Consider the following 13,658-nt stretch of genomic DNA (forward strand, 5'->3'; position numbering starts at 1 on the left):
TGGCCCCAACACTTGACTGCTATTTCTCCCAAACTGTGTTATCAGTTTGTATCAACATCGGACAACAACTTCTCCCCTAGCAACTATGCATTAACAGTTTGTACTAACATCTGACAGCAACTTCTCCCCTAGCAACTATGCGTTAACAGTTTGTACTAACATCTGACATCTACTCGGAGTTCCTCCCTCGTAAAGGTTTACTGTTGATACCAAATTCTCAGAACACATTTTCTAATACCCTCATTAATGCTATATCTATTACCACTATTAGCAAACAGGTTGTTCATGAAACAGGTGAAGATATTTGACAGTCATGTTGAAAGACAAAGTAAATGTTAAAAGAAAACAGGGATGAAATATTCTGATTTGCAAACCAATCAGTTAAAGCAGTTACAAGACATGTATGCCTCCTCAGAGATCAACATGATGATATGAAGATGCAGCTTTAGACCTAGCTGTCATTTGATTAAAACCTGGGACCTTTTGAAAATGCAACACATCTAAAACTGACAATATGTTATTAAAATATGGACGGCTTTGGACGGAGATCCTACAATCATAACTGACACAGACTTGAAATAACAAATGTTCAAATAACCCTTCAAAAGCAACACACATTTCAAAGTGTGTGTAAAGAATAAAGACATGAAACAAAAAATGGAAACTGAAAACCTGAATTATTAACATTAAACTCCTGACCAATATATATGCAAGATTGTAAGATACAAGGTAACAGCTGCGAGGCAGTTGACCAAGCTCTTGCCTCTACAAGAATGGTGTCAGGATAGCAAGGTGATGGGATCACCTGACTAAGTCCTCACCAAGTCAAACATAACAAGTGGTAAGAATATAGCATCACAGTCTCACTTTGATTCTTACCAGATACATCCTATTTTGGCTTCATTTTCAGCAAAGGATACATCTGATGACATCTGCACTGAGCAGTCTGCCCTTTCAGCATGACAGGGTTGATGATATGTGATACGCCATAACACAACACAAGGAATATACACATATATACAATACATGATGGGCGCTATATTCCCAGTAACTCATGATAAAAAAAGGATGCCATAAAGCAGAATGTCCACAAACTATGCTGCCATCTTGGGACTTCATTAAAATGGACGGCTACGTTCTGTCATTGAATATCACAATTCTGTAGTGTTCGTTTTCTAAATGCTGACAGACGTGTCATATTCCCAGCATGGTATGAATCTGATAGTGTGGCAGTCACGGCACCTTAGTGCGTAGTACCATATTTATCTGACATGTAAATACAGCGTCCTTCTCCTGGAGACCGGACATTTAGAAACATCCACCATGAAAGACCATCACACGTATCACCATGAAAATGACAATACGTCCCTGCCCATTCAATCCAGTACGAAAAAGACTGTCCACTTGTCACATGCCAACCAATGGTAGAGCAGGTAATGATGCTGCATGTCGTCATGGTGACGAAAAGGAGAAGGCTAGGTGGATCCATCTGCTGCATATACTGCGGAGAGTCGACTGTTACAGCGGTCTACAGCTGATAGCTGCAGGAACTGTTGCATATTGGCCTCGTCTTGCCCTGTCATGCTGAACTGTTCAAACCCCGCTGACATCGGTTGGTCACCATATCCTGTCACACAATATGAAACATCTCAACACATGACCTGACAAGGTTGAATACACATACAAACATTACATAATGCATTGGGTATATTACATGTGACATACATAGAAACTCAGTAATATGTGATATACATCATACTCATATCTTCATTTTGACAAGCAAACTCAACATTCCCACCCCTGTAAGAGGAGATGGAACAGGAGATATTCTTTCTAGAGGCCATCACTTCATATAACACTTCACACTAAAGCATCCAGACACTCACCCTGTTGGCTGACAAATGCCTTCTGCATATCCACAGGCATATTGGCGAACTGCTCCTCAGTAAAGTTCTGGAACGACACACGCTGCGACTGCATGGCTCCCATACGACAGCTGTTGATGTTGGTGAAGGCGTTGGAACCGGCAAACGGCAACCGCTGAGTGTACTGAGGGTACCCACCCTGGTTTGGCATGTCTGCAGATGAGAAAACCAAAGATATACCACTAAGTATATATGTCAGCCACACATTCTCCTTTGAAGAATCCACTTTCTAACCATGAAACCTGCTTTTCAGAAACAAACTTTCTAAGGATGACTTCCTGAGAACTGAAGATGGTACTTACAAACATGCAAGCTCCTATTTTCACTTCCACTGTGGGGAGCATCTCTGATATGATGTCCCAGCCTAACTGGGGACAGCTCACTTGTTCTACATGCTCCCTGCATGGTACACCTGGTAGGGTATGACAAACTTATCCTACAATGCTCCCTGCATGGTACACCTCGTAGGGTATGACAAACTTATCCTACATGCTCCCTGCATGGTACACCTGGTAGGGTATGACAAACTTATCCTACATGCTCCCTGCATGGTACACCTGGTAGGGTATGACAAACTTACCCTGTACGGTACACCTGGTAGGGTATGACAAACTTACCCTGCATGTTCCCTGCACGGTACACCTGGTAGGGTATGACAAACTTATCCTGCATGTTCCCTGCACGGTACACCTGGTAGGGTATGACAAACTTACCCTGCATGTTCCCTGCACGGTACACCTGGTAGGACATGGCAAACTTATCCTACATGCTCCCTGCATGGTACACCTGGTAGGACATGACAAACTTACCCTGCATGGTACACCTGGTAGGACATGACAAACTTACCCTGCATGCTCTCTGCATGGTACACCTGGTAGGGCATGGCAAACTTACCCTGCATGGTACACCTGGTAGGACATGACAAACTTACCCTGCATGGCACACCTGGTAGGGCATGGCAAACTTACCCTGCATGGTACACCTGGTAGGGCATGACAAACTTACCCTGCATGGTACACCTGGTGGGGCATGGCAAACTTACCCTGCATGGCACACCTGGTAGGGCATGGCAAACTTACCCTGCATGGTACACCTGGTAGGACATGACAAACTTACCCTGCATGCTCCCTGCACGGTACACCTGGTAGGGCATGACAAACTTACCCTGCATGGTACACCTGGTAGGGTATGGCAAACTTACCCTGCATGGTACACCTGGTAGGGCATGAAAACTTACCCTGCATGGTACACCTGGTAGGGCATGACAAACTTACCCTGCATGGTACACCTGGTAGGGTATGGCAAACTTACCCTGCATGCATTCCCTGCACGGTACACCTGGTAGGGCATGACAAACTTACCCTGCATGCTCCCGGATGGTGGGTAGCCCTGGTAGGATGTGGCAGGGTATGGGTTGGGTTGCATATTGTTCAGCATGTTGGGGGCATGTCGGCTGATGGGTGGGAGTGGCCGGGGACTCAACATGCCCTGGGAGGGTCCAGGAGAGTAGCCACCCATGCTGAAATGATAGACAGAGATGATTAGATATCTTCCAAACACACTATATAGAGTATAATCATTACACTGTACCCGGCAAACAGTTTCCACCCATGTGCAACAAAGGCAGGTGCATGGTAATGGTTCATACATATACTACCCATCAAAGGTTTAGACTCACTTAAAGCACTCACTATATGTTATGCATATAGAGTTACATCGAAGATATGTTTCTCCACTAACTAGGGCGAAAACAACTGCAAACCTTTAGCTGATGAATTGCATGAGGATCATGCATCAAATCCTGGAAAGCATGTGCAAATATCGCGCATGTGAACAGCTGCATTTTGGTGTAAAGTTTTGTTAAGAATTCGCCAATTTTTACTGAGTTTCATCATTTCTTGAACTCATGACAATAATCTTTTCAACATTACGAATTTGTTTTACAATACATCAGTTCATGTGTAAACAGTACCTTTGAACAGTATGGAATATTTGGCAAAATCTAGATTAGAACAGTTGATTGAAGTAAGTGCCTACATTTACACTAGTGAGTCTAAACTTTGATGGGTAGTATATATACACATTCTTCTACAAAAAGATACATATTTGTATCATTGAACTATGACCCTGTATCCTCCCCTGTTAATGCTGCAAACAACAATATGACAGTCGTATCACAACATCCTGTAAATAATACAACACTGAAAGGCAAACAATCACCAACAATTCACTCTGCATAATTCAATAATGCACAGCCAGGTCAGATATTATGACTTCTCAGTCCTTGTTAAGTCAACTTTCTTCACAATCACGCAGTGCTGGTACCTGTTCTGACCCAGATTTTTCAAGGCCCCAATACACCAATACAAAACTTCCGGAGTCAGTAGTCTGATTGAGTCACAATGTACCTGCGCATACCTAAACAGTCATTAGCTGCTATGAAATCTTTTTGCAAAAACATGTTTTTTGCTTTGATTCTCTGAGCAAATTATATATAGAAACCCAAGGCCATGCTGACTATTTATACTTCAAAGCTAGAAAGAGAATATTATTTTATCTTTGTGCACAAGGAGGACAAGTAGATTGACATACACTACGTATACATGCTCATCCTGTCTCCATGTTTCCTAGGGGATCTAGCTATTTCACACCACAGTCACTGACACAAGCAATGTCTCCATTGATAAGCTATTTCTGTCTCAAAGTAGGGAGAAGGTCCTCCCGTTTGCTGACAGAGGGATGCACTCCCCCCCTCACACTGGGAAACTCATCCCACTCACCTGGGTCATGTCACACCTGTCTCATCCAAGCAAACCTGTTATACTACCTGTGTAACCACCTGCTGGTATCTACGTATAATACTACCTATAACAACCATCCCCACCATCCATGTGTAATACCACCCATAACAACCACCTGTAATACCATCCATATCAACCTGATGTAATACCACCCACAACAGCCACCTATAATACTACCCATAACAACCACCTGTAATCCTACCTACAACAGCCACTTGTAATACTATCCATAACAACTACCTGTAATACTACCCATAACAACCACATGCAATACCACCCATAACAGCCACCTATAACAACCACCTGTAATACTACCCACAACAGCCACCTGTAATACTACCCATAACAACCACCTGTAATACTACCAATTATAACAACCACATGCAATAGTATCCGTAACAGCCACCAATAACAACAACCTGCAATACTACCCATAACAGCCACCTATAATACCACCCATAACAACCACCTGTAATACTACCCATAACAACCACATGCAATACTATCCATAACAGCCACCTATAACAACCACCTGTAATACTACCCATAACAACCACATGCAATACTACCCATGACAGCCACCTATAACAACCACCTGTGATACTACCCATCACAGCCACCTATAACAACCACCTGTAATACTACTCATGACAGCCACCCATAACAACCACATGCAATACTACCCATAACAGCCAACTATAACAACCACCTGTAATACTACCCATAACAACCACATGCAATACTACCCATAACAGCCACCTATAACAACCACCTGTAATACTACCCATCACAGCCACCTATAACAACCACCTGTAATACTACTCATGACAGCCAACTATAACAACCACCTGTAATACTACCCATAAACAACCACATGCATTACTACTATAATAACAGCCACCTATAACAAACCACCTGTAATACTACCCATCACAGCCACCTATAACAACCACCTGTAATACTACCCATAACAACCACATGCAATACTACCCATAACAGCCACCTATAACAACCACCTGTAATACTACCCATCACAGCCACCTATAACAACCACCTGTAATACTACTCATGACAGCCAACTATAACAACCACCTGTAATACTACCCATAACAACCACATGCAATACTACCCATAACAGCCACCTATAACAACCACCTGTAATACTACCCATCACAGCCACCTATAACAACCACCTGTAATACTACCCATAACAGCCACCTATAACAACCACCTGTAATACTACCCATAACAACCACATGCAACACTACCCATAACAGCCACCTATAACAACCACCTGTAAAACTACCAATCACAGCCACCTGTAATACTACCCATAACAGCCAACTATAACAACCACCTGTAATACTACCCACAACAACCACCTGTAATACTACCCATAACAGCCACCTATAACAACCACCTGTAATACTACCCACAACAACCACCTGTAATACTACCCATAACAGCCACCTGTAAAACTACCCACAACAACAACCTGTAATACTACCCATAACAGCCACCTATAACAACGATCTGTAATACTACCCATAACAGCCACCTATAACAACCACCTGTAATACTACCCATAACAGCCACCAATAACAACCACCTGCAATACTACCCATAACAGCCACCTATAATACCACCCATAACAACCACCTGTAATACTACCAATAACAACCACATGCAATACTACCCATAACAGCCACCTATAACAACCACCTGTAATACTACCTATAACAACCACCTGCATTACCACCCATAACAGCCACCTATAACAACCACCTGTAATACTACCCACAACAGCCACCTGTAATACTACCCATAACAACCACCTGTAATACTACCTATAACAACCACATGCAATAGTATCCATAACAGCCACCAATAACAACCACCTGCAATACTACCCATAACAGCCACCTATAATACCACCCATAACAACCAACTGTAATACTACCAATAACAACCACATGCAATACTACCAATAACAGCCACCTATAACAACCACCTGTAATACTACCCATAACAACCACATGCAATACTACCCATAACAGCCACCTATAACAACAACCTGTAATACTACCCATCACAGCCACCTATAACAACCACCTGTAATACTACTCATGACAGCCACCCATAACAACCTGTAATACTACTCATAACAGCCACCTATAACAACCACCTGTAATACTACCCATCACAGCCACCTATAACAACCACCTGTAATACTACCCATAACAGCCACCTCTAACAACCACCTGTAATACTACCCATAACAACCTAATATAACAACCACATGCAACACTACCCATAACAGCCACCTATAACAACCACCTGTAATACTACCCATAACAACCACATGCAACACTACCCATAACAGCCACCTATAACAACCACCTGTAATACTACCCATCACAGCCACCTATAACAACCACCTGTGATACTACCCATAACAGCCACCTATAACAACCACTTGTAATACTACCCATAACAGCCACCTATAATACTACCCACAACAACCACCTGTAATACTACCCACAACAACCACCTGTAATACTACCCATAACAGCCACCTGTAAAACTACCCACAACAACCACCTGTAATACTACCCATAACAGCCACCTATAACAACGATGTGTAATACTACCCATAACAGCCACCTATAACAACCACCTGTAATACTACCCATAACAGCCACCTATGACAACCACCTGTAATACTACCTATAACAAACACCTATAATACAACCCATAACAACCACCTGTAATACTACCCACAACAGCCGCCTTTAATACTACCCACAACAGCCACCTGTAATACTACCCACAACAACCACCTGCAATACCACCCATAACAACCACCTATAATACCACCCATAACAACCACCTATAGTACCATCGATAACAACCACCTATAATACCACCAATAACAACCACCTATAATACAACCCATAACAAACCACCTGTAATACTACCCACAACAGCCACCTGTAATACTACCCACAACAGCCACCTATAATACCACCCATAACAAACCACCTGTAATACCACCCATAACAACCACCAATAATACCTCCCATAACAACCACCTATAGTACCATCCATAACAACCACCTATAATACCACCCATAACAACCACCTATAATACAACCCATAACAAACCACCTGTAATACTACCCACAACAGCCACCTGTAATACTACCCACAACAGCCACCTATAATACCACCCATAACAAACCACCTGTAATACCACCCATAACAACCACCTATAATACCACCCATAACAACCACCTATAGTACCATCCGTAACAACCACCCATAATACCACCCATAACAACCACCTGTAATACAACCCATAACAAATCACCTGTAATACTACCCACAACAGCCACCTGTAATACTACCCACAACAGCCACCTTTAATACTACCCATATCAACCACATGTAATACTACCCATAACAACCTGTAATACTACCCACAACAACAACCTGTAATACTACCCACAACAGCAACCTGTAATACTACCCATAACAGCCACCTTTAATACTACCCACAACAGCCACCTATAATACCAACCATAACAACCACCTATAATACCACCCATAACAACCACCTATAATACCACCCATAAGAACCACCTATAATACCACCCATAAGAACCACCTATAATACCACCCATAACCACCTATAATACCACCCATAACAAGCACCTATAATACCACCCATAACAACCACCTATAATACAACCCATTACAAACCACCTGTAATACTACCCACAACAGCCCCTTTAATACCACCCATAACAACCACCTATAATGCCACCCATAACCACCTATAATACCACCCATAACAACCACCTATAACAACCACCTATAATACCACCCATAACAAACGACCTGTAATACTACCCACAACAGCCCCTTTAATACTACCCACAACAGCCACCTGTAATACTTCCCACAACAACCACCTGTAATACTACCCACAACAGCCACCTTTAATACTACCCACATCAACCACCTGTAATACTACCCATATCAACCACCTGTAATACTGCCCATAACAACAACATGTAATAGTATCTATTACAACTACCTGTAATACTACCCACAACAGCCACCTGTAATACTACCCATAACAACCACCTGCACTAATAGCCCCAGCAAGCACCTGAGAGTGTAGTGAGTGAGGTGATGAAAGACTTCAATGGTACATGTTTAGGCTCTCCTCACCTGTCCTCCTCATTGACCACACTGAGAGTGCCGGTGTTCATGGGACTGCCCTGCATGCTGACTGGAGACTGGTGGCTGCTGACACCTGTGGCAGTACCGCAGCGACTGGAATGTGTGCTGGAGAAGCTGATACCTGCAGAAACAAACACACATGTGACTCCTAATGCTTCGTAACACAGGTGTGTCTCCGAATACTTCATAACACAGGTGTGTCTACGAATACTTCATAACACAGGTGTGTCCCAGAATGCTTTAAAACACAGGCTTATCTAAAAGTACTTTACAATGTAGCTGTGTCTCAAAATACTTCACAACACAAACGTATCTCAAAATACTTCATGACACAGCTGTATGTCAGAATACTTCACAACACATCAGTATGTCAATACGCATGTTACACACTGGTTGTCATGTAACAAATTTGGTGTCATTATACTGTGCATCCCTATATAGAGTGTTTATGAGTCACCTGTTAAAGGGGCATAACTCTGCAAGTTATATTAATTTGAATAAATCACATGAACAATGAATGATAAAAAAGCGAAAAGACACTAAGGATCATTTATGAGATCATTCTATGCCAAGAAAAACAAGAGAATACCACATGCAGTAATGCACGAATCTTTTCTTAACTGTGTCCTCACCAAGGTCAAGGTCAAAACGCCATGATGCAGTGACCCCAATAACAATTGACCTATGGCCAATAAAAGGGAACTGAATATGTTGAAAGTGAAAATTTCTTAAGGAAGATCAGGTTGTTATTTTGTAATTAATGCAAACAAAATTCATATTTTAACTTAAACACTGTCATGATTTCTAAACTTCAAACTGACCAATAGCTTCTGTTCTTTTTCTAACTCCAGTTTCCTCCAAAACAAATGATGGATTGTAATGGCACATGTTAATTTTTAAAACTGCCATGAAATAGTATCGGCATGCATCATGGACAAAGTATCAGGGGATAGTTGTATTGTGACATCCCCTGTGTCATGTTGAGGGCTAGGTTGTTATATTATACTAGTTGTTTCACTCACAGTTATCTTACTTAAAGGTCACATGCAACGTAAAACACAACTTTGCAGATTCTGATACCTTTCGGTATGGACATACCGAAACAAATAGTCAAAAATGCAAATTCAACTTATAAAGTTGAAAAATAACGCGATGAAAAAAAACGCGCGAAATCGGAGTTCAAACGTTTCACTAATTTTCCCCAGAGATTTCTGGGGAAACGGGTTTCAACAGCTGGGCTGCGCCCATAGCACGTGCGCAAGTAAATAGGTTCACGCAGCTTGGAAGCCGGGTTGTCGGGTGAATACCTCGGTGAAGGCCTTGGTGTGAGCTATATTTTCTAATGTTTTGTTGATATCTCACAGGCCGAACTTTTATATGTTATGACAGTAAATTAACTGTTTATATAATTTCATTTGTCTATTTCACCACATGTTCTTTCTTACCGAGACGCTTTCTCAGTTCGATACTTAAAAGCAATGTCATTATTTAGCTGACTCAGTTTCTAACTGTGATATAGATATGTCGTTGTCACAGACAAAACTCAATGTCTTGTTTTATTGACACCTGTGTGTCTGCCTGCCTGTCTGCTAATGAAAATATTCAATACACAACTGCAATCACTGACCACATGCAATTTGATCTTAACACTCAATCAGGCTATACACCATAAACAAAACGCGCATTGATTTATGGCCCGAAGTTCGGTCTCTGTCACATTATGTAATTACACATGACAGGCAGGTGTGATACTTGAACACATGACATGTTATGATGTCTGTTGATTGCAAAATGTTATACACAAAAAATGAGCATGTATTTACAAAACCGCACTTTCTATATATACACACACACATTGACCCGTGAAGGCGGCATCTGCTAATGAACCAGCCGTTACACTTGAGTGCACACCCACCCGCTCTGACTGGGTTCGGTATCCCGGCTGCTTCGTTTCGAGGGAGGTAAACCCAAGTACAAAATATTGCACTTTTGATTTGCGATTATACGCTTATAATTTTGTTTATTTGTTTTTTCATAATCAGCTATGCATATTATATGTCATGAAGAAGTGATAATTGTGTTTTAATTATGTTTGATATTTTGGTTGCATGTGACCTTTAAATTAACTTACTAATTGCCTTCAATTACTCAGATACAGTCGTCAAGGTTTTTAGACTAATTGTTGACAGAAGATATATAAGAATGCTTATTTCACTTGTCCTGGACTGATTGTCACAAAACTAGAGCATTATAACAGAACTCAGATTAAACTAGTCATTGAGGACTAGATTACTGAATTCTTACATATCCTCGGCAAATATTGGTAATCTTTGGCTAGCATACTAGTATGAATTTGTAACACTGCAGACAAACGGCAAGATCGACAACTGGTTGTGAGGAAGATAGCACCAAACCTGGCCTGACTAATGTCAACTATACACTATAATATATAGCAATATGTCTGTTGAAGCAGAGATAGTATTCCATGATCAATCAAGTTTGGGCCACCCTTCATTCAATAACAATACAATTTAGTCAAACAACTGTACCCAACATGCAATATTTTGCCTTCAATCAATATTCACTAATAAAATGTTGCTTTTAAGCATGCTATTCTCATACCAGATTTCCAAAAATATAATAATGTTTTCAAATTATCAAAAGCTGACATGGGTATTATCTAAATCTCCAGCTTAGAGGGTAGGAAAGTGAAGAGTCGTTAGCTATGAAAGATAAGAAACGGTTTAACATATGACAGGTAGTTGTCTATTTGCCATATTACATTGACGACAAATGGCATCGACCTTACACTATGCATACAGCTCCAACTTCAGCTGGTGTTTAGCGGGTCATTATGTACCTGCCTCTCCATTACCCGACAATTGTTCTCATTGAGACCGGGACTACAGCTCCGACCAAATACAGGCATATCCTAGCTACGGCCAACTGTTGTTTGTACATTAGATTACAAGCTAGATGGTTTTAGGGTGACTGACTTAACTAGCAAAGCTTTCGGTGTTTGAGTCAACACTGGAAGATCTTGAGGTTGGAATGTGAGGGAGGCGATTGTCATGTTTGTCCATACATTCTTTGATATATTACTGGCTGGTCTTTGCGATATCAGGACACATGGACTTACTAATAGCTGCTTCATTATTGCTAAAACAATCTACAACTGCCACTCACTGGACAGAAAATAACAAACATGTTTTCATATCTCTTTTAATATACTAAGGTTTCCCTGACAACATAAGACAATTTTAACAACATTAGTAACAACTTTTCAGAATTGTATTATCAACCTACAACTCACAAACATATCCTGAACACAACTGATATATATACAATCACTGAAAACAGACATGAATGCACTTCACAACAAATATCATATAGGTAGATACAGGCAATATATATACTGACATTAACACTCAAGCCTTACATGTGTGTGTTGTTACAGACCGCAGCCTGTTACATATAGATAGATACAGATAATATATATCTTCACATTAAGACTAGCACTTGCCTGTGTGTGTTGCTAAAGACTGTTATGTCTTTCGTATTGAAAGAAATATACAATATATTCCTGATATTAATCTATTCTTGTGTTACCCTATGCGGTGCATCTGTTTAACAGCTGACATTCCGACTAACATAACTGACACATATCGTGTGACTTTCTTGGGTACATGTGTGACTTTCTTGGGTACATGTGTGACATTCTTGGGTACATGTGTGACTTTCTTGGGTACATGTGTGACATTCTTGGGTACATGTGTGACATTCTTGGGTACATGTGTGACTTTCTTGGGTACATGTGTGACATTCTTGGGTACATGTGTGACATTCTTGGGTACATGTGTGACTTTCTTGGGTACATGTGTGACTTTCTTGGGTACATGTGCGACTTTCTTGGGTACATGTGTGACTTTATTGGGTACAAGTGTGACATTCTTGGGTACATGTCTGACATGTTTTCTTGGGTACATGTGTGACTTTCTTGGGTACATGTGTGACTTTCTTGGGTACATGTGTGACTTTCTTGGGTACATGTGTGACTTTCTTGGGTACATGTGTGACTTTCTTGGGTACATGTGTGACATTCTTGGGTACATGTGTGACATTCTTGGGTATATGTGTGACCTTGGGTACATGTGTGACCTTGGGTACATTTGTTACTTACTTGGGTACATGTGTGACGTACTTGGGTACATATATGTGACTTACTTGGGTACATGTGCTACTCACTCGACTTATTTGGCTACATGTGTGATTTATTAGGGTGTACATGAGTTACTTACTCGGGTACATGTCAGATGCGGTGCCTGGCATGGATGCGTGGGGGGAGCGTCCAAGTCCACTGTCTGTGTGCTCCATGGGAGAACCCTCGGGTCTCAGTGGCTGGATCGAGAGGCAGTCATTGAGGAGGTCAGGTGGTGGCATCTCCGCCTCCTTCTTCAGCTGAAGAGGAACAAAAATGCATATGAGTGAGTGATTGAGTGAGTGGGTTGGTTGTCGGGTTGGTCGGGGGGTATGTTATTGGGTGAGTGAGTGAGTGAGTGAGTGATGCAATCAACTATTCATATGTGGCCATGAGTAATTCTATCTGTATGAGGCAAACCAGTGACTAAAAGCATCAACAACAAGCATTGTCACTAAGGTGACATAATCCCCTGCCGTAAATTAT

General features: G+C 41.3%; 1 protein-coding gene across 1 annotated transcript; it reads right to left on the minus strand.

Moving 5' to 3' along the window:
• Window positions 1-224: 224 nt before the first annotated feature.
• LOC124267719 (zinc finger protein GLIS3-like) lies at window positions 225-13,428 on the minus strand. Its single transcript, XM_046702707.1, has 5 exons — window positions 13,273-13,428; window positions 8,963-9,095; window positions 3,287-3,444; window positions 1,887-2,078; window positions 225-1,627 (listed from the first exon to the last, which is right to left on the minus strand). Exons 1-5 carry the CDS (start codon window positions 13,412-13,414, stop codon window positions 1,476-1,478), a joined length of 777 nt encoding a protein of 258 aa, XP_046558663.1. The 5' UTR covers window positions 13,415-13,428; the 3' UTR covers window positions 225-1,475.
• Between the last annotated feature and the right edge of the window lie 230 nt (window positions 13,429-13,658).

This window comes from Haliotis rubra, unplaced genomic scaffold, assembly GCF_003918875.1.
Source record: "Haliotis rubra isolate DU_JTF1 unplaced genomic scaffold, ASM391887v1 Scf1005, whole genome shotgun sequence".
Lineage (NCBI taxonomy): Eukaryota > Metazoa > Mollusca > Gastropoda > Lepetellida > Haliotidae > Haliotis > Haliotis rubra.

Coding starts and splice junctions, on each gene's coding strand:
- LOC124267719 (XM_046702707.1), bottom strand. CDS start 13,414: ATGCCACCACCTGACCTCCTCAATGACTGCCTCTCGATCCAGCCACTG. Junction 9,096..13,272: donor CGCATCTGACATGTACCCGA/GTAAGTAACTCA, acceptor TTGTTTCTGCAG/GTATCAGCTTCTCCAGCACA. Junction 1,628..1,886: donor GGCATTTGTCAGCCAACAGG/GTGAGTGTCTGG, acceptor ATTGTGTGACAG/GATATGGTGACCAACCGATG.